Source organism: Pelmatolapia mariae, linkage group LG23 (assembly GCF_036321145.2).
Source record: "Pelmatolapia mariae isolate MD_Pm_ZW linkage group LG23, Pm_UMD_F_2, whole genome shotgun sequence".
In the NCBI taxonomy this organism is placed as follows: Eukaryota; Metazoa; Chordata; class Actinopteri; order Cichliformes; family Cichlidae; genus Pelmatolapia; species Pelmatolapia mariae.
In genome coordinates this window covers 29229968-29250870 of record NC_086246.1, presented here as the reverse complement: position 1 = coordinate 29250870, position 20903 = coordinate 29229968, and the positions used below count along the sequence as shown (strand labels likewise).

At 39.0% G+C, this 20903-nt stretch overlaps 1 protein-coding gene across 1 annotated transcript in view; it reads right to left on the bottom strand.

The window, feature by feature from the left end:
• Nucleotides 1–11916: 11916 nt before the first annotated feature.
• The window catches only part of LOC134621208 (uncharacterized), a 30796-nt gene continuing 21809 nt past the window's right edge, over nucleotides 11917–20903 (bottom strand). The window contains exons 8-17 of the mRNA XM_063467640.1: nucleotides 17405–17851; nucleotides 16979–17242; nucleotides 16605–16859; nucleotides 16272–16520; nucleotides 15878–16135; nucleotides 15494–15796; nucleotides 15124–15393; nucleotides 14919–15002; nucleotides 14715–14772; nucleotides 11917–12017 (exon numbers count right to left, since the gene is read on the bottom strand). Coding sequence (XP_063323710.1) covers nucleotides 11964–12017; nucleotides 14715–14772; nucleotides 14919–15002; nucleotides 15124–15393; nucleotides 15494–15796; nucleotides 15878–16135; nucleotides 16272–16520; nucleotides 16605–16859; nucleotides 16979–17242; nucleotides 17405–17851 — 2242 coding nt within the window. The 3' untranslated portion in view covers nucleotides 11917–11963. The remainder of the gene's footprint in view (nucleotides 12018–14714; nucleotides 14773–14918; nucleotides 15003–15123; nucleotides 15394–15493; nucleotides 15797–15877; nucleotides 16136–16271; nucleotides 16521–16604; nucleotides 16860–16978; nucleotides 17243–17404; nucleotides 17852–20903) is intronic.

The following is a 20903-nucleotide window of genomic DNA, read 5'->3' as shown; positions in this document are numbered from 1 at the left end:
GATGAGGCTTCTTGTTTCCTCCAAACAGAGTTTTACTTGCTGCCCAAAACTCATTTGATATTTTTTTTGCTTTTGACTTTAACTTTGCCTGATATCTGTGGCACGGCCTTGGTCCTGAAAAAGTAAGAAAACAAATTTACTCTGAATTAAATGCAGTATAAAAACGACACATATTTACACTGGGGAAGATTAATGTGCATTTTAAAGAATAGGCACATCAAAGATATTAAAAATTTGATAGATTTTTAATCTAAATTTTGCTTCAGAATACCTTGTAAGTAATTAACATCCATTTGTATATCTTCCTTGAAAGAAAAGCAGCTGATCCAGTGGTCCATGTCAAACTCCTTTTTTTCCGAATGAAAAGGAGGTCTCTCTAAAGTCCTCTTTCTTGTCATATTAATAATCTTTAGTAACACGTAGCAGGCTGCTTCCCCTTTTCTTGTCACTGAGTCCAGTATTTTTCTGGTTTTATCGTAGTCGTCCCTCTCTGCCTGTATTTTGCTGACTTCTTCATCACCAAGAACTCCTTGCTGATACAAGTTCTCCAGAATCACAGAGAGATTTTGTAGTTCTTTCACGAGGTGGACTCTGACATTTTTGATATAATCTAAGGCGGACTGCTCTGTACAGGCCATGTTTCCTGATTTCTCTATGTCAGGCAGACTGACTCAACTTCACTGATCTGGAGAAAAGAGACATGGTCAGAAATGTTAATTTAAACAATTAATATACTTTTGATGTACTAGTTTTTTGCATTTCTCAATTACAGATACTGTACAGTCACGTGAAGGTTCATAAATGGTTTAAATCAGTTGCTGCTACATGCTTGCCAGTCTTCTGCTGGGAAAAATTATGTGTGCAGAATTTCAAATGGGAGAACACCATAGTGGCACATCACTGTGGCTCATCCTCTGAAGTGAGTATATGCTTTTAATATAGTAATCAGGAGGTAAGTGCTAATGTTTCCAAACTGGGTTGTTTTAGCCTCTTCGTACTGGCTCGCAGTACGTTACACAGTAAATTTATTTAAAAGCCAGGAAGCCTGGTAGGAAGTTAGTACTGGTGTCTTCCACAGGCCAGCACGAATCAAGATGTGTAAAGGCACATCATTATCAGCCACAACCAAATACCTCCAGAAGATGAGACAGGTACTGAGAAGTACACTCAATGGTGGGAATATGACCCAACCCATCACTATTGGTCATCAAATACCCAGCTGGAATAAAATAATAAAAATAAACAACAACAAAAATCACAGATAGATGCCACTGAGGTTAAAACATAAAAACGCCACAGAATGCACGGGGGTCTCACAGGGGAGTCAAATGGAAAGAAAAAGGGTCAGGATTTAATTAGTGTGAGAGCCAAAACAGTGGCTAGAATAGTGTACAGGAGCATTTGTGCTGCATATGAATTATAAGCCCCCCAAGTCTGGATGAGAACACCATCAAAGCTGTGGGAATTTGAGTTCCAGACAGACAAGTAGTTACTGGCCAATCAACCAAACACAGTAATGGTTGACACAGAGCACAAGACTGCAGTTGTGATAGATGTGGCAATCCTAGTGGCCAGCAAAATCAGAGAGAAGGAAGGAACAACTGTAGAAGATGTGGAACAGAAAGTGTAAAGTGTTTCCAGTGGTACTAGGAGAAGGTTGGAGGGAGCTGTAACCTGGATGAGTGGCTCCAGCAGAGGCGGAGCCAGACATTTTCTACACCCAGGGTTTAGCCCTAAAGGGTAGTATGCATGGGGGACTGAAAAACATGCTGTGGAGTTGAAGATTTATTAGGCTGTGTTTTGAGTTTGTTCGAAAAAGAATAACTTTATATGAGAAAAAAATATATCACATATGCAGGACACCTTAAACTAAGCAGCAAGGCAGAACAAAGTCAGGGCTGTATCAAGACACGGGGATTAAACCCCAATTCAACCAGACCCAGAACTGACCCTGAATTAAAACAGGACTACAACAGTTCAAAATCAGGACTACTTAGGACTTAACAAAGACAGAACCAGAATCAAAACTAGATGATAGTAGCAGTGAAAATCATCATAGACCTGCACTACACTGACAACACCTCTTTATTGTGGTAACATGAGCCTGTATCTTCAAAGCTTGAGTTTTGCGAACCTATCAATGACATTTTCAGGGTCAATATTATTCAGGTATTCCTTTTCAAATGATAATTTGTACCATATTATTTTTTAATTCTACCAAAGTACACTATTTAGATTCCGAAAAGTTTATATAACTATTTAGCCTCGTTGTGCAAACAAGTCTGCATAACTTAATAAATACAGAATTTGAAAAATAACAAACCTAAAAAGAAACACTAGGTACGAGATACATGAGTACCTATGATACGGTGATACTTTTGGTAAACAACCATTTGACTAACATGTCTGTCTCACCTGGCTCTTGTTCCATCTTTATTCTCTCCATCTCCCTCTCTGTTCCTCTCTCTTCCTCTTTGTGCTGACAATCAAGCCAAACACCAACATCATCAAATATACAGTTGAAACCAGATATTTACATACTCTTCAGATTAAAACACAAACGCTTTTTTTTTATTGTAAAACATCAAATCAGACTAAATGTTTATTTGTTTAGATTGATAAATATAAAAAACATATGTGTTAAATTTAAGAGTAAAGAGAGAAATTGTATGTATTTCGTAATTGCACATGGCACCCAAACTGTATTCAAAATTGAGCCACACTTATGGAGGTCCACAATTCTTTTCCTGGTGTTTTGGTTGATATCTCTTGATTTTCCCATGTCAAAGAAACAGGCTCTGTATTTTGGGGGTGCCTTATATGCATCTACAGGTGTGCCACCAATTTATTCACATGGACTCTACTATCCTATCAGAAGCTTCTTAAGCTCAGAATGGAATCGTCTGGACTTTTCTTATTAATTAACAATAAACTTAGTGTATATATACTCCTAAATTTGATGAAAGTGATAATAAATAGACAGCTCTCTCTCTCTTTATTCTGACATTTAACTAACTCAAAAGATATTTTAATATTTATTTATGTAAAACAAAAAAGTTTACTCTAAATTGATGTTTTTATGTTTTTTCCCTAAAGTGTATGTAAATATCTGGTTTCAACTGTGAATATACTGCTGTGTATTGAAATTCCTCTTGTTTTGCACAGAAATATATTGAACAACATACAAAGCATAATATATAAAATAACATCTACCTGAGTTTTTTCTTTGAAAGAAGCCACTTATGTCCATTGTTGTGTTCATCAGTACATAACTGAAACCAATTTCGTGTTTTGTTTAGCTGTGGAGGGTAACAACTGAAAATATGAAATAAACACACATGTAAGATAAGACTCTCTAAAAAAAACAGCATTGTTGTTGTTCCGCTTTTCATTTCGCCATTTGTTGATTCATTCGAAGAGCAAGTAACGTAATATGGGTCAAGTGATCAGTTTGATATCAATCTTTTGTGATACACCGTCATATTTACATTATTTGTACAGTACGAATGATTTGCTTTGGTACCTGGTCAAACTTAAGCTCTCCTCTGTCTGCCTGGCTGCACTTCTCCTACAGCAAACTCGCAGGCAGCAGCTTCTCCCCCCTCGCTCACATGTGTAAGTGCTGTGCTCAGTGGTCCAGTGCCTGAGCTCGGATCATACCAAAATTGGGGGGAATTTACGACTGTGCACTATGTGCTTCGAATATTGTGTGTAGTTTTTGTTTTATACAGTTGTCAGTCAGGCATCTAAATATGAAACAAATTACAGTCCAAAAGACCCCGGGCTTCTGAAAAAAATGACCCGGGCTTAAGCCCAGTAATCGCATTATAAGTATAAGTATCGCATTAGCAATAAATTTAATAACGCTCTATATTAACAGTTACACACTATATAGAACAACTTTATAGAATTATATCTGTTCGCAGATGTTGGGCGCTATCAGCGAATAGTTATCAGCCATTTTGAAACAAAAAAAATCCATAACAAGAACTCCATAACAGCAAATGAACTGTACAACAGAAAATGCAAATGCTATTTATGGTCTCCTCACAACAATGATAAGAAAAATAAACTAAGCCAATATGGCATGTTTGTTAATACAGAGATACACATGTTAATGTGATCTCTGGTCTCCCACTCAGAGACACAGGTATCCGAGTGTCCAGCATTCAGACAGCTACCTGAGGACCCTCTTCATGTGAGAGAAAATCTGCTCACACAGATATGCAGAGCCAAATACTCTCAATAAGGCCTCTGCAATGTTCTGAAGACAGTTAAACTTGTCAGGTAGTGATGTCCAGCAGGTGAAAATGCAAGCTCCATGTACAAGCACAGCTGTGGATTCCAGCTGCGTTTGTAGTTCTGCAAACTTTAACCCCACAGAGTTAGGGTTTTCAGTTCAATCAGCTGCATTTCGATGTCGCATTAACTGGCATTAACTCAGCCAGTTAATGTGAGACAAATCCAGCTGCTCATTAAAGCTTTCTGGTTTGATCAGTCTCGAGTCTATAGATGTATCCGTGTATTTCTGCGGTGCTGATGCTGCACTGAGTGGACAGCTCCTGAAGCATTTGAGGTGTTGGAATGTGGAAATTTCAACATCACTTGAAAAAGCTGCCAGCTAGCAACGTCCCTCTCACCTGTAGGCTAAGTGATTTTTAGCCAATTACAAGTTGAATCTGGTAGCTGGAGTTGTTAACTAAGATATCGTCATTAAGACTACTAATGTGTCTATTTGCGATATGCACCGGTGGCCCGGCCATGTATTTTCTAATGCACCTTCTTAGATTAATTCACTGCGTGTCGTGCCCAGGCCTAGACTGGGACAAAAAAATCAGCCGGGACATTTTGACTAGAGACCGGCCCACCAGGTATTATAGGAAAAGTCATAAAGCCTTTGAATGAAAGCAAACACTGTTGTGACAGTGATGTACACTGTCTTGTTGGTATATGTATGATTTCTATGCATTTTACATCAGATAAAAACTTTGGTTGTAAGATTCAGATAATTATTTATTAAAAGTGAGACATTTTAAATGAGAATAAGAAAGAAAAGTACTTCTTTGTGCCCCCCTTTCCCTGTTAATGCCCTACCTGGCCCCCTGGCAACACTTTGCTAGACCCGCCCCTGCACAGTTACCAGCTGTCAGCTACATAGAAAAGGATCCTGGTGTTATCTGTCTCTCAGAAACAGTTCATAACTTCCCTTCAACCCATTCATGTCACCTAAAAGGTAAACCTGTTTCTCCATCACCTGTTCAGCTCTGATGATTCAGTAAGGACATCTCCTGATTTCATCTTCATGTTTCCCTCTCACCAGATAACCAAACCGATATCATGAGCAGCAGCTTTTACAGCTGTGGCTCCAGCAAACATCAGCTGATACTAGAAATTTATATTAAATCAATTCTAACAACAGCTGATCAAGCTTAAACGTGCTGCTTTTGTTTAGCGCGACATCCGCTGGTTTCCTCTTTCTGGCGCAAAGTGGGCGATAAAGAAACAAGAGGGAAAAGCTGATCAGCTGATCATTGATCAGTTTCATGATTGAAGTAGCAACAGGAGAGGGAGGGGAGAGAATGAGAGAAGAAGAGGCAGCTGTGCAGCGTAAAGACGCAGAATAACTCCAGCTTTGTGTCTTTTTCCATTCTAGCTGAGTGTTACTGAGTGTAACTGTGTTCATTTTCAGCTCAATACGAAACGCGTAATATTTTTTCTGAATACGGGACGATCCCGTTTTTTACGGGACGGTTGGCAACTCTACTAACTAACCTTATGAATAAAATAAAGTAACATCAAAGTAACAGTAACATCACAGCACCCACACAGCTGTATAGAAACTCCGTCATGCTAGCTAGCACGCAGTACGAGTTATTGTAACTGACTGTAAAAAGTCAGCACAACGAAAATAAACTCCACCTAAACTTGGTTTATATCTGACCCAGATAGACTACAGGTGATAACTTCTTACCTGAAGTTCAGTTCACCTGCCAAAAAGTGATTGTCTGCCAAAAACTGATTTTCGGCCTTTGCCAAAACCTGATTGCTCGTATTTAAACTGCTATAAGTAACTTGTTGGGCTATAATATGTGAAACATATGTCAAATGCATCCCTCATGGATGACAAAAAGTCATATTGAGCCACAAACAACATTCGTGTAACAAGGTAGAAGCCGCAATCAGTTTTTGGCAGTGACTTTTACATATTTATGCAGTTAAAAAAATCTCATTAACATTAAAAATGTCTTTTGTAAGAGTAAGTTGGCCAAGAGGACAGCAGAAATGGCAGCAAATATTACAATAGTTCTGTAAAAATATTTTACGTGGGGATAAATGACCGGATTGGTTATAATGTAAATACAATAACACAGAGTTGTAAAGATGGTTGAAAAAACAGATAATTTTTTAATTCTATATATAACCCCTTTGTAAACGCTGTTAACCGAAGTCTATTTACTAACATACGTAAAGATATTACACAGAAAAATTACACAGAAACATTGGAAATCAGTTTTTGGCAGGCAATCACTTTTTGGCACAACACCGGCGGCTACCTCGGGTCTCTCCTCCTCCTGCTGGCCTCTGTGGAAGCTCCGCCATAACCACCACCAAACAACTGACTTATTTTTACACATTGACCAGCATCTGGCCAATCCACCACCTTTCGTTGTTTATACCATTACAAAAAAAAAAAAATCAGCAGCCCATAAAAACGAAAAATCACCATCGGCCCACCGGGCAAATGCCCGATGGTCAGTCCAGCTATGGTCGTGCCATCAGTTAACCCTCACGCGTGCCCAGGGTTGCCAACCCCTGCTTTAGAGTAACAAAAATAAGACAACCATTTTGTAATTGCATGTGTAATACATTTTGTCGTGCTTTTCAAAGATAGATATTTACACATAAATATGTCCATGTCTAAACACATAAGTATGATGACATTCAGAAGTTAATGCAGGTCATAACTTCCTTCCTTCCTTCTTTCCTTCATTGTGTATTAATGAAAGGCAATGGACACTAGAAGACACTACACAATTTGTGTAAAATAAATCAAATGCAGACAGTGCAATGACAAAATCAGCTATTTAAAAGCAGGGTGATTATAAAAAAAATGTAAAATTAAAAGGAAAAGATCCATCTCAAAAGAGGAAACAATGTGGTTGTGAAGGCAGATGTCATCAGATGGAAAGGGAACAGAATCCAGTAATGCACATTTAAAGAAGGGCATTAGGGCACAATAGAAGCAGAAGCTGTGAGACTGGGGCTGGTAAACAAAAACAAAATTGAAACAACACTGCGGCACGTCAGCATATCTTGCAAACTAACATCATGGTTTTACTCCTGTTGCTAAAAGAAAAACAGAGTTCTGGATCAGGTGACACTGAATCCTCCTTTAGTTATGCTGCAATAGGCGTAGGCTGCTGGGGGATTCCCATGATGCACTCAGTATTTTTTCTGCATTGAGCCTGGTTCTACTGGAGGTTTCTTCCTGTTTAAAGGGAGTTTTTCCAAGCACTGTTGCGAAAGTGCTTGCTCATAGGGGTCATATGATTGTTGGGGTTTTCCCTCTTGAGGGAACTGTTGTTGTGATTTGCTGCTGTATAAGTAGAATTGAATTGAATTGAATTTTTTTCCCCAAATGACCTCTGACAAGAGAGCCTAATTTCTGGTATTTGATGCCGAAGTAATTTAAACTTTTACAAATAATATCAAATTGCAAAATGCTTAGCTATGTCTCTAATAAAACCTCTTCTAACTTTGCTCCGCATCACTTCAGCAGCATCAGTCTTTGCACAGGCAATCCTGCTGATTCATGGCTTTCTTCCATTTTTGATCTACTGCAGCATGTTTTCAAGGGCATTATATGCTTTAAAAGACCAGCACAGGAAAAACTCAGAGTTTTTGTATTGTAATTGCAGAGAAATAGTCAGTTCACTTTGGGCATTTCAACTTCAAGCAGGTGATCAGACAAAAGAGGGCTTTCAGAGATGACTGTTAAATGTTCTGTGCCATATGTCAGAAGAAGAGTGTGATTAAAGTGGTGGGTGGGCTCGGTTGCATTTCGAGAGAAGCCAAGCTAACATTATTTATAAAGCACTTTAAAAACAGCGAGCGCTGACCAAAATGCTGAACATAAAATAAAAGAATAAAAATATAAAGAATAAAAATATAAATACTAAAAATAAAATTAAAGTTGAAATAACAGTAACAATATAAAACACCAATATCAGAATTAACATTTCTAAACTAGGTTGAAAAACCAAACCCAAAAGGTGGGTCTTCAGACCAGATTTAAAAATATCAAGTGAGGAGGTCTTTCTAATTTCTAATGACAGTGTGTTCCAGAATTTGGGAACCACAGCTGCAAAAGCCCAATCTCTCCGGAGCTTTTGTCCACCAGCACAGCCAACAACTGGTCAGGTGATCTAAGAGACCGCGAATAGGTGTTGAGGTGTAGATTGCTCAGACAGGTACTGTAAGGCAAGATCATTTAAGGCTTTAAAACAAATAAATGAACTCTAAAATGGAAAGGCAGACAGTAGTGAGGATAAACCAGGATAAACCAAGGTACAACGACTTATAGTAATCCAGCTGAGTTGTAATAAAAGCATGGATTACTGTTCTAAAATTGTCTTTTGACAGGATGGGATTAAATTTGGCCAGTTGCCTCAGCTGAAAAAAGCGTGATTTCACTACTGCTCTAACTTGACTGTCAAAGCCAGTTGTGTCTAATAATAGATGAAATGCAGTGTTGGGACTGTCATTTCAGGAAATACATGGATGTTAACCTCCTCCAGTAGAATAATTTTACCTGAGTCGAGCCCTAAATTAGATAAAAAGTCTGAGAAATCAGATAGAAAGTCTGACTAAGGGCCAGGTGGACAACAGATAAAAACAAAACAAGAAATGATACTGGTTTTTGAGATGTCCTACACATCCATTTTTGTACCCATGTGAGAAAATGGAAGTGTAAGACAATTTGAGAAATGTGTGAGTCTTAGTACATCAGAAATGGTGCCATAGTTTTTCAAAATAAACCTTTTAGACGCACTGAAAACCTCTAATCCACCACTCTGAGTTTGTATTTTAGGCAGTGGCCACCTCATGTCATCTTATCTCCTCTTGTCTCTCCTGCAACTCATGCTGTCTACATTTTTCTTAAGAAAAAAATAAACTAAAAAATTATTATGTCTAGTGTCTTAGTGCTTTAGCTTTAGCCAACACTGGATAAACCTGCTTTGTAACATAATTAATGGATTCCCGCACATTGCTGATGCAATTTATCAGATCAATCAGCACAGATTACAAGCGCTGACGTAAGGATGGACCTGCCAGCAGATCGTTATGGTGTGATTGGTTCTAATGATTAGAGTTAGTCAGACTGATGTGGCAATGTTTTAGATAGGACTTTGCTCTGTGATAAATAGATTCCTGAATGTACATACCCTTATTCTTTTTGCGACATCACCATTTTGTGGTATTCAAAGAAACCGCTCCCATGTCTACTTAATTAAACAAGAACACCTGTGCTCTGTGAATTGACACGTTCTTTTCAAGGTACAACACGTTCGTCACTGCAGGGAGTTAAAGCGTTAAATAACTTCACATCCAACACAAACACAGATGTTCAGTATGTGGATCTTTTAACCATATGGCCCATAGCGTTCAGTGTGTAAAATAAATTAAAAATTGGATTTTAAAAAAGCAACTTCTAATACGGATTGTAAACATGTGTGATATGTTTAGAAAGATTTAGCTTTTCATCTGTGTAGCGATGAGTATGTAGAGACCTCAAAGAGTTCAGTTTCACTTGGCACAACCAGGCCTGATTACTGGCAGACATGTTGAATCAAGAAATCAATTAATTACAACCTATCTGACAAAGTGAAGTCGTCTAAAAGATTTTAAAAAAGCAACGCATCATGCCACGACCTAAAAAAAAAAAATCAAGAACAGATGAGAAACAAAGTTGGCGATATCTAGCAGTTTAGAAAGGGTTACAAAGCAATTTTAAGGTTTTTGGGTCTCCAACAAACCACAGAGAGACATTTCTCATTTAACACATAGATGAGGACAAAATTATTAGATAATTATTGGAAACTTTTTTTCCTTAATAAATTAAATAATAATTTTGTATTTACTTGGGTTATCTTTGACCAAGTCTTAAATTCACTGATCTTTTGGCCTCTTTCTAAGGAGAGTTGCTGTCTCCCTCCCTCTCTGCTCCAGGTCTCACACCCTGATTGTAACAGCTGAACAGCTGGAGTTGTTGCCGGATTACTTCTATTTTTGCTTAAAGTGATCTTGGAAGATGAAAAAAGGCAAAATTGTGGGACTTGTGCGCTATGCTGTACTTGATAAAAATGTTCATTAATGGAAGCATTATAGAGGTTCTCTGCAAGTTTTTAATGCATATTTTTCTCCTGTTTTGTGACCAGCCCGGTAGGTTAAGCAGGCAGGTTAGGCATTCACTTTCTGGTAAGAGTGGAAGATTTTCTTTATTATTTTGGCCTTTCTAGACCTTGATGTTGATTTGTGTCCTCTCTTATTCCCTTTTATTTAAAGTAATGGTATAAGTTCATTGTTAATACTTAATTGTAAATGAATTCCTTTGATTGTACACCTAACTAGTTTGGAGGCTGAAATCATTTGGATGTTCCCTCAGTAATAGCACGTTTTAAAAGTTCTTTACTATATTTTATAGTAAAATTAATATATTTGCTCACGTGTTCACAGAATGATACTGAAATAAACTGTGCAACTTGAGTTTTTCAGGATTGTTTTTTTTTTTTCTTTTTTCTTTTAGCAACAGGAGTAAAACCATGTTGTTAGTTTGCAAGATATGCTGACGTGCTGCAGTGTTGTTTCAATTTTGTTTTCTGTTTACCAGCCCCAGTCTCACAGCTTCTGCTTCTATTGTGCCCTAATGCCCTTCTTTAAATGTGCACTGCTGGATTCTGTTCCCTTTCCATATGATGACATCTGCCTTCATAGCCACATCACTTCCTCTTTTGAGATGGATCTTTTACGTTTAATTTAATTTAATCACCCTGCTTTTAAATAGTTGATTTTGTCATTGCACTGTCTGCATTTGATTTATTTCACATAAACTGTTCTGTGTAATGTCTTTAATTTAATACACAGTGAACAAGGTGCACAACATAATGCATTAACGTCTACACAAAAGCACTGAAATGATGGTTTCATTCTTGTTGCTCTAAAGTATGACTGGTGCCCAAGTTCACAGATTTCTATCTCTATTGTTGAAGTGCAAACATCAGATAAACCTGCTTCGTGCATTGTTGACTAGGTTAATCTGATCAATCAACACAGATAGGCGTTGATGCTGTTCGACTTGCCATAGGAATGCTCTGCTGTGACTGGTTCAAATGATTGAGTTCAGTTATGTCGACAGAAACTGGAATGTTTTAGATATAACTTGGCTTAGTGATAAAAAGATACCTAAATACACCTCCATTTATGTTTTTTGTGAGAGCCTGTGATTAACAAAAAAGTTTAGCTGCTCTGGGCGCCTCGAGCCCCCAACCCCCAGAGTTGCCCCTCTCATACCACCTTAATTAAACATGAACACCAGTGCTCCGTAAATTAAGTAAAACACGTACCCCATTTCAAAAGTCACATACAAAAAAATATAAGTGCACAGTATGTGGATCATTTTACCATACTGCCCATTTTAGCTTTCCATAAGTTGAAAAGGTAAACCAGTTGGATTTCTAAAGATTCAGCTTTTCATCTGTGATGATGATAATAATGATGATGAGTCAGAAACCAAAGGATTGGCCTGAATAGTTTCTTTAACCAGAGTTAAACATAGAAATAGACTAAAAGTGAAGTTTGTAGAGTTTAATAAAAACATCCCACCTCCTCTTCATCAGTCTTACCTCTATGTTAGGCCACTGCGTTCACTGCGTCCTGATATCAGGCTTCTTCTTTTGAGATCCTCAGTTTGGTGTTGGTCCCTGCGCCGTCGATGCAGATTTCCTTGTTATCTTAGCCTGCCAAGATTGAAAATGAATTCTAATGCTTGTAGGATCCACTAGATGTCATCACTGGACCAGAAAATAACAAAAGAAAGAGCGGCGCCTCTTTTTTCTGTTGTTTACCATTACTGCTACTTCTACTGCTGCTGTTGATACAAATAATAATAATAATACTAACACTATTACTGCTAATAATCATAATCAAATGAATTAAAATTTCTGAATTCACCTTGAAAATCTGTGCAACTGTGCAAAAACACAGGAATAAAAAATAAATACCCTCTTCTACTACGAAATTCCTGACTCTGATATGTTAGAGATACTGATAAATATTTCAGAAGTTATTCTTGAACAGTGACGATGATCCGGAAACCCAAGCAGTGGATTTTTCCCACATATGACACAAAAACTGTCTAAAAGTAACACATATTTACTTTCACTTTGTTACAAGGCAGCTGCTCTTTGAGGATCCACTAAATGCCACCACTGGACCACAAGTAGACACCTGTGCACTCTACTTACCAACCCATGTAAACAGAGTATATTAGGACTACTACTAATAATTTAAGTACATAATTTAAAGAGATGATTACAGTTTTTGGTCAATAGAAATAGAACATTGTCCTTGACAAAGTGATCTTGTCAAGGCAAACATATATTAAAAAATTATATTAATTGCATTATATTTATAATGCAATTAATGTCAGTGCATGTTCCGTATCTTTTGAGAAAACATATGTCATCGTACTGATGATGTAGAAGTTGCAAACACTCATATGAAATATGTAGCCTATCAAAACAAAACAACAACAAAAAACATGTCACTTAGAAATGGAAAAATCATGAAATCGTCATAGAGCAGAGCTCAGTCTGCTCTGCTTGATGGAAGTGTGTTGTGGTGGCTCTTTCAAGAAATTTTATTTAACGTTTATACTTTCTGTTTTGCAAAGAGTGTGTGATCACTCGCACCAACAACAGGAATGATAGCTTTCAGAAAATTTGTGATAGGCTTTCTTACTTCAAAACTAAAATTAATTTAAACTTAAATCAGGTTGGAAACAAATTAGATTACATGTATTTACCTTCACACAAACAGCTATACAGAAGAAGTAATTTTGTTCTGATTAGTATTGCAGCATTCACATGAAATCCCAAACACATGACTAGTCTCACTTCTTTAAAAAGACTGAGACAAACAGAAGCAACTCTGCTCGCTTGCTCAATTCTGAAGCCACAAACTGGTGCTTACAGCCGTTTTTTCTTCTTGAAAGCATTCCAGAAAAATCTTGCACATCATGGACATCAAGGCATATTTGCACACAGATGAAGATAGACTTGATGCTTGTAAAAATGAAACATTAAAAAGGACTGCAGTTGTCATGCTTAGTGACAGTTTCGTTAGGTGTAACAGAGCTGGAGCACAAAACTGAGAATGTGTGACTTATTGAGGATAATTTAACATTTAGAAGAGTAAATGTCGCAAACATGAAAGAATGATTTCTGATTTTAAAAAAAAACTCTCTTTCATACAATAAAACATTTATCCACTGCTAATATAAGAAGTGAACACATCTATATCTGAAAAAGTAAGTTTTTAAAAATATGAAAATCAGCATATTTTGAAATATGTGGTGTATGGCCCTTTTGGTCAACTATGATTACATTGGAGTTTTTTTCTGCCATCTGTTGGTCTCAGGCACAAATTGCAACCAAAGAAGATTTTGAAGTTACATTTTCTGTTAGCCGATTCAAAACTCTCACAGTGCTGTTGTGTTTTAAATGACGTGATTTAGCAGTGAATTGTTGCCTGTATGCTACATCTACCATTTATGTAACAGTATCAACTATGAAAGTCATTTTGTATACTAACTGAGAAAAATCATGTCACTTACAGACATTTTGCATTTATTATTTGTTCCCTGAGTCCATTTTCAGCTGTATAATATTATTGTAGAAATTTTATGTTTTTCTTCTGCACTCAAAACTTGAACTGCATTATAAACTAGGTCCATTAATGAGAAAAATTTCATAACAGATAACATAAAGAGGACCATCCTCACCTGTGTCACATAACATGAAATACGAAGTAAAAATGATGGACATTTTTATGATCATTTCTTCCAGTTATCTCAAAGTACCAAACATGATTTTCTCCAGATTGTTCAGTTACTGCACCTTTACTCTGAGAAGTTGTAGTGGAGTCTCTCTACTCTGTCCTTACAGAAACATGCTGACCAGAATAAATATAGTCATCACAAAAGGTACAAACAATAAACGAGGCTTACTCACTGCATTGACAGAACAGTAATGGCCTCTTTTTTTTTTGTCTCAATAACAAAATAACTGAATTACCATCATGACATAAACATCATACGTGTAAACAACAGGATGATCATTCATCCAGCTTCAGCAGAAAACAGAACCCAGATGCAGGTACAACAGGTAACATGGGCAAATTAAAGGAATGACACGGCTGGGAAACAAGACACAGCTTAAACCAATTAAGAGAACAAAACAGAAACAAATGTAAATGCAGGGTACAAAAGACAAATGACTATCTAAAAAATGTGAAGCAACTACATGGGGATCACATGACAAAGATGAAGACTTTAAAACTTTTAAATTGAGGTATATTTTCATGTAATGATGACAAGCAGAGAGTGAACCAATGATTCCCTGATGATGATGATGATGATGAGTGCTTCACCAGACCTCAAACTGCTTGTGTTCCTTGAAGGCTGCTCTGTCCACAATGTTGTTGCTGTAGAGTCTAGAAAGAGACCAAAGCAGAGAGAGCAGACGTCACTCATTCACTCAGAACAACATGAATCCATGTGAGCTCAGACTGTGAATGATTCCTCTGAGAGTCTGAGGAGAAACTCCTTCACTGATGGGGACTGATTCATGTTGGCTCACCGCACACAGTCGATGGAGGGGTTGATGGAGAGCAGCTGCAGTAACACATCAGTCGAAGCATCAGTGATCTGATTGTGACTCAGACTGTAACACAAACACAACAAGTGGCTCTAATTGATCGCTGCACATTATATTATTGTAGTGTGTGTGAACTGGCTGATGGTTATTGGTGCCTCCCAGAGAAGGATCAGTGTGTGACACTCACTCCAGGACTTGGACTTTGTGCAGATGTGTGATGAGAGGGAGCAGCAGCTGGTCAGTGAGCTGACAGTGACTGAGGTCCAGCTCTGTCAGCCCTTCACACGAGTCCAGCATCTGGACCAAAGCCCCACAGGCCCTCTGATCCAGCGTGCTGTGACTGAGATCCAGCTCTCCACCCAGGGCTCTACACAGGGACACCGCCCGCCTCACTGTGTCCCTCTCACTGTTCACAGGAACCAGAGACAGCAGCTGGAGGAGGACAGTTTTACTGACTCTAAACAGGACAAACAGAGCAAAGAAAAACTGTCAGGATGCATCAACACCAGTGTGAACGAGCTTCTCTCTGGTTTAGAGTCTTCAGTTGTCTTTCTTACCTGAGGCGGACCCTGTGGAGGACAGGAAACAGCAGGTCCAGCACGCTGTCCTCCACCTCACAGTCTCGCAGGTCGAGCTGTGTGTCCCGGCTGCTGTGTGTCAGGATGGTGGAGACGGCCCTGCAGTCATCAGCAGTCAGACTCAGAGGCTCAGGCTGATCCTCCTCTGGTAGCTCCACACAGGAGGAGCAGGACAGATCCAAGCTGTGCTGCAGAGTCCTCAGCAGGCCTGACGCTGCCTCCTGCTGGACATCACAGGCAGCACAGCAGTGGATGAACCTCAGTAGCTGATTCCTGTCAACACTGCAAGGAAAAACATGCAGAAATGAACCAGCTGATGACTCTGTGTTGGACAGCACTGAGAAACGAGCTCTAATATCTGACCTGAGATGAGAAACTTTGTCCAGCATGAAGAGGATGGACTCTACTCCCTCTGCTGGTATGGAGGTCCACAGGAGGTTCAGTTTGACTCCGTCTCCGTGTTTGAGGATGAAGATCAGAGCAGCACAGTCCACTGAGTCCAGCTCTCTGCTGCTCAGGTTGATCACATGACCAAATGACCTCAGTAAACTGGGTACAGCGTGACTGTCATGAGCTCTGTAGAGCTCTCTGATGGAGCTCATCACAAAGCTGGGACTGGGCCTGAAAACAAACAGTTTATTTCCAACTTTGTTTAAAGGATCCATAAACTGCTGATTAAAGATGAGACAGCATTTCAAATCCTCCTGATTAAACAGCAGAAACTGTGTTTGGTAAAAGATCAAACTACATTCAGCACCTTTTAAACACAATCCTGTCCAGAAAGGGAAGCAGATGTGTGGTTTCCTCCTGTAAGAAGAGGTTCTTCCTCAGGTTCACAGTGATGGTCTGAGCTGACGACTGCTGCAGCAGATAGTGAAGAAGCTCCCAGTTCAGACAGCAGGAGGTCAGGTCTCCACCAACCTTACTGAAGAAGGACAACGTCAAGTCCTTGTCCTGGATTTCATGGAGGAGACACAGAAGCTGCTGGGAGCTCTCTTCACTCAGTCTGCAGAGATCATAAATATAAAATAAGCTTTAAAGTAAAAATCTACATTTTATTTAGACTGTGATGTTCAGGAAAGACATTTACTTGACTGTTAGAGGACCATCATGGAGCAGCAGTGTAATGAGACCCTGAGCAGGGATGCAGGTCTCAGTCAGGTCTAACCGTGCGACTGTCCAGTATCTCAGCAGGGAAGCCAAACTACTGACAGCCCTCAACAATACTCTGTGTGATGGTCGGGCTTTCTTAGGCATAAGAGAAAGCTCTTCAACAGCCAGCGGACAGACCACTCTGCCTCTTCTTACCCACTGAAACAGGAGCAAGGACATGTCGATGGAAAGCCTGAAGATTAAAGAGACAAAAGAGCAGAAATGATGAACACCAAGAACTAAAGATTCAAAGTGGACAGCAGATAAATGGTTTTTATAAGAACAAGAGAGAATCATGATTTCACTTCCTGCCTCAGACTGTGTAGTTGTGTTGTGTGTCTAAAGAGGAGAGCGGCTCCTCTGGCAGACATCTTGCTGGGTGTGAGGATGAGATCCACTTTAGAGCCACACAGTCTGAGAACTCTCCCCACAGACCAGCAGATTTTCCTGTGTAACTCTCCTGTTAACAGCAGCTGGAACCCCAGCAGCTGCAGCAGAGACTTCAGCTGCTGGGCCTCCTCTCTGGATCTTACAGACATGGATGTACACACACTCTGGAAGAAGTCTGGATCACAGCTGAAACACAGTGAAGATGAAATGAGAAAACACAGGATGAGCTACACTGTCAAACACTATAGACTAATATAATATTGAAAACAAAGAACTGATTAATGAAATCAACCAATGACTGGACTAAAAAAATGTACAAATGGAAGTATTTCTTAACATTTATCTAACCTGAGCTGTGAGATATAAGGCAGACACTGCAGGAAACTCCTCACTTCACTCTCTTCATGTGAGCAGCCTGTCAGCTCCACTTGTTTCTTCTCTGGTTGGAGTTTCAGCACTTCCAGAAGGATGGAGGTCTTTCTCTCTGAGAGCTTTATGGACCAGACTGCAGGAGCTGACTGGAAAACTGACTGTAATGATGGAAGGACACTCAAGCCTGTTTCAGTCTTACAGTCCTTCACATGGGAGTACAGATCCAGCAGGAAATTACACTGATACTTCATTTCATTGGTATTCATGCCTCTCTCATGAACAGGGAATGTTTGATATGTGCACACTGATGATAACAGCTCCAGTATCTTCTCTCCTGTCTGCTGTTTTCTCTCTGCTGCTGCACAGAACAGATTCACAAAGAACCTGACTGTTTCATGAAGATATGACCACTCAGGATCAACACTGGAACAATAAGAAGGAAACATTTAGTGATAATTTGATCTGAGCTGCATAAACCAGGGCTCTAGAGTGCGACCAAATTGGTCGCAAATGTGACCAAATTTTTCAATGGTGCGACTAAAAAAAAATCTTAGGTCGCACTGGTACGACCAACTGTTCGAGTAACAAAAAAAAGAAAAGAAAAAAAAACTCAGCAACTCTGAAAGTCTCCGTGTGGTCAACAGCAGATACACATTGTGCCCCTATCATGGTCTAAACCAATCAGAGATAGTCAGGGGCGGGACCTCTCTGATTGGTTGTGGTCCAGATATTCATGTAGTCCGTGTGTACATTTGAAAGTGCAGGGCGGGCGGAGAGAGATAGGTGAGTAGCTTGAATAAAGCGATATCGATTCGTTAAATCCTGAATCGACTTTTAAATATAAATGTATTTTGCCAGAAACGCCAGAATCTCAGGTTAAAGCTGACAAAACGATTTCAACAACCACCAAACAGCAAATGAGAGCAGGTACACGGACTCCACACAAAGACGTAAACACAGAACGGAACCGATGCATCACAATCAGCTTTGTCTTTCTCGGCTTTCTCACCCGACGGCCCGTACACGGACACGCCGTCGGGGCTGAAAGCCGACAGCTCACTGATTCTAATGCTTCGGGTCCGCGCTGTGTTTACGTCTTTTTTGCGCTAGATACTGAGCTGCAGGTTTTGTCTCTCTCCAACCAAAATTCACTGAACCAGCAGCAAACTACGCTTCACATTTGATAAACATTGTCATTAATTCCCTTACTTTTGCTTTTTTGCCTCCACCACGATAAAAATCACACTTCATGCACAGCTCTCTCTCTCTGTGTACTTCCAGAACAGTTTCCCATCTCAAATCTGTTTTCTGCATTATTCATTCGCTTATTACCCACCAGTCTACCGTTGTTTACAGCGCTGTTTTTTACTTAATGACCTCGGACAAGAAAGACTAATTTCTGCTGTTCAATACTGAAGACATTTAAACTTTTTAAAACTATGCAAAATTGCAGAATATTGCAGAATATTTTTATGGTTATCTGCTATAAAAAGCCAGGCCAGGAAAATCTCCTTTATGTTTTTCTGAGTTTTATCCTCAGTTACTTTGACACAAAGGCATCTGCTGTGATGTTCACAATTCTGATGAAGTCTCACATGTATCAGTACTGATAAATGATCAGAATTATAATAGTTCTGACTGTCTGAGTCAAAATTGAATCGAATTGGGACTTTGTGAATCAGAATCGAATGGATTATAGAAATCAGTGATGATGCCCAGCCCTAGTGAGTAGCCTAGGCCTGACAGAAGTGGATGTAGCTGTGGGTAATGAGAAAAAATTAAAAGAACGATTGATAACTTTTTTGTTAAGGCCTGATCTGTCTGAAATTCATAGCCAGTGCTCTGACACAGAGCCATCAATCTCTGCACGCTGAAAAAGCACAGTGTATCCAGAAAATACATTATATGTCGTCATAAATGCACTGCCTAAGTGTCCCCTCTCCCCACTGCCTTTCAGCGGCAGGCAGCAGCAAACAGGTCGTCAGAGGAGCCGAGATGATGATTAAGTTTAACATTGTCTACAATATTTCCAAAGAGTGCCAAAGCACTTTAAGTACAAGCACAAGATTGTTAGTTAATCATTTACAAATCAATATTGTTTGTATGAACAGCAATCCCCCCCCCCCCAAAAAAAAAGTGCACATGTAAAACTGCGGTGTTAAGCAATGCGGTTGAAAAATTTGGGTGCGCCTAACTTTTATGCTGGTACGCCTAAGAAATAAATTTAAGCGCACCAGTGCAACCATGGCAAAAAGTTAGTCTAGAGCCCTGTAAACACAACCACACACTACTGATGGACTCCATCTTGTCCACGTGTGTCCTGTATATAATGAAAGTCCATTTTAAAGCCATCTTCCATCAGAGCAGCTGAACATTGTTTTTAGACTGTTACTGACTCACAACACAAACACTAATCCTGTGTGTGAAATCACTGCATACTGAACTGTAACTGTCATTTTATTTACTGTCTGACTTTAGAGAGTAAAACACTAAATATCAACAACACAGAAACACACAGAGTGGAACAACAACATCTACACTTCATATCTTGTACAACAGCACCTTCACCTGCTGCTCAGATCACACACGTGGAAATCACACTTATTCTGCACATTTTCATGTGTTATTACAGTAAACTGAAAAGGATGCTACTTCATGTGTATGGTAACAGATTGGTAAAATATTTTAACCTGAGGCTAGTCAGATATTGTCCAAAACAATGGAATTTTTAATTTATAGGTTTTATAAAATATTTTCATATGCCATATACACGGTGGCACTCACAGCAATCTAGGCAATGTTTATGTTGTGTTTCATCAGGAATAGTCCAACAGTGTAGAAGGAGATGGAGAACATAAAAACATATACTTCAATCATAACTGTACAAAGATGCAGATTGTGATGTTTCATCATGACTGTGTTGTTGTTACTGAGCTACAGTGTTCATATTAATCACATTATTTCATTACAGTGGTACCTTGTTTATCGCGGGTGTTACACTCTAAAAATAACCCGCGAAAGGTGAAATCTGCGAAGTAACCAGCTTTATTTTTTACAATTATTATAGATGTTTTAAGGCTGTAAAATCCCTCACTACACACTTTATACACTTTTCTCAGACAGGCATGAACACTTTCACACTTTTCTCTCTTGTTTAAACTCTCTCAAGGTTCAAACCTTCGTAGAAAAATAAGTCTAGTATTACAGAATGAAACCAAAGATCAAACCCTGTTCAGGTCCAGAACATGGGAATAGAGCAGCTGCGAGAGAATTCAACATTAATGAATCAATGGTACGGAAGTAGAGGAAGCAAGAAGAATGAGTTGAGTAAAGTTTGACTTATCTGACTGTTTTGTTTCACTTAATGCACCTCATAATCCGGTGCGCCTTATGGTCCGAAAAATATGGTAAATTCTACCTTCCTTTAGCATGTCCAGAAGTCCAACTTTTTGTGCGATGGTTAGCATCTTCCTCT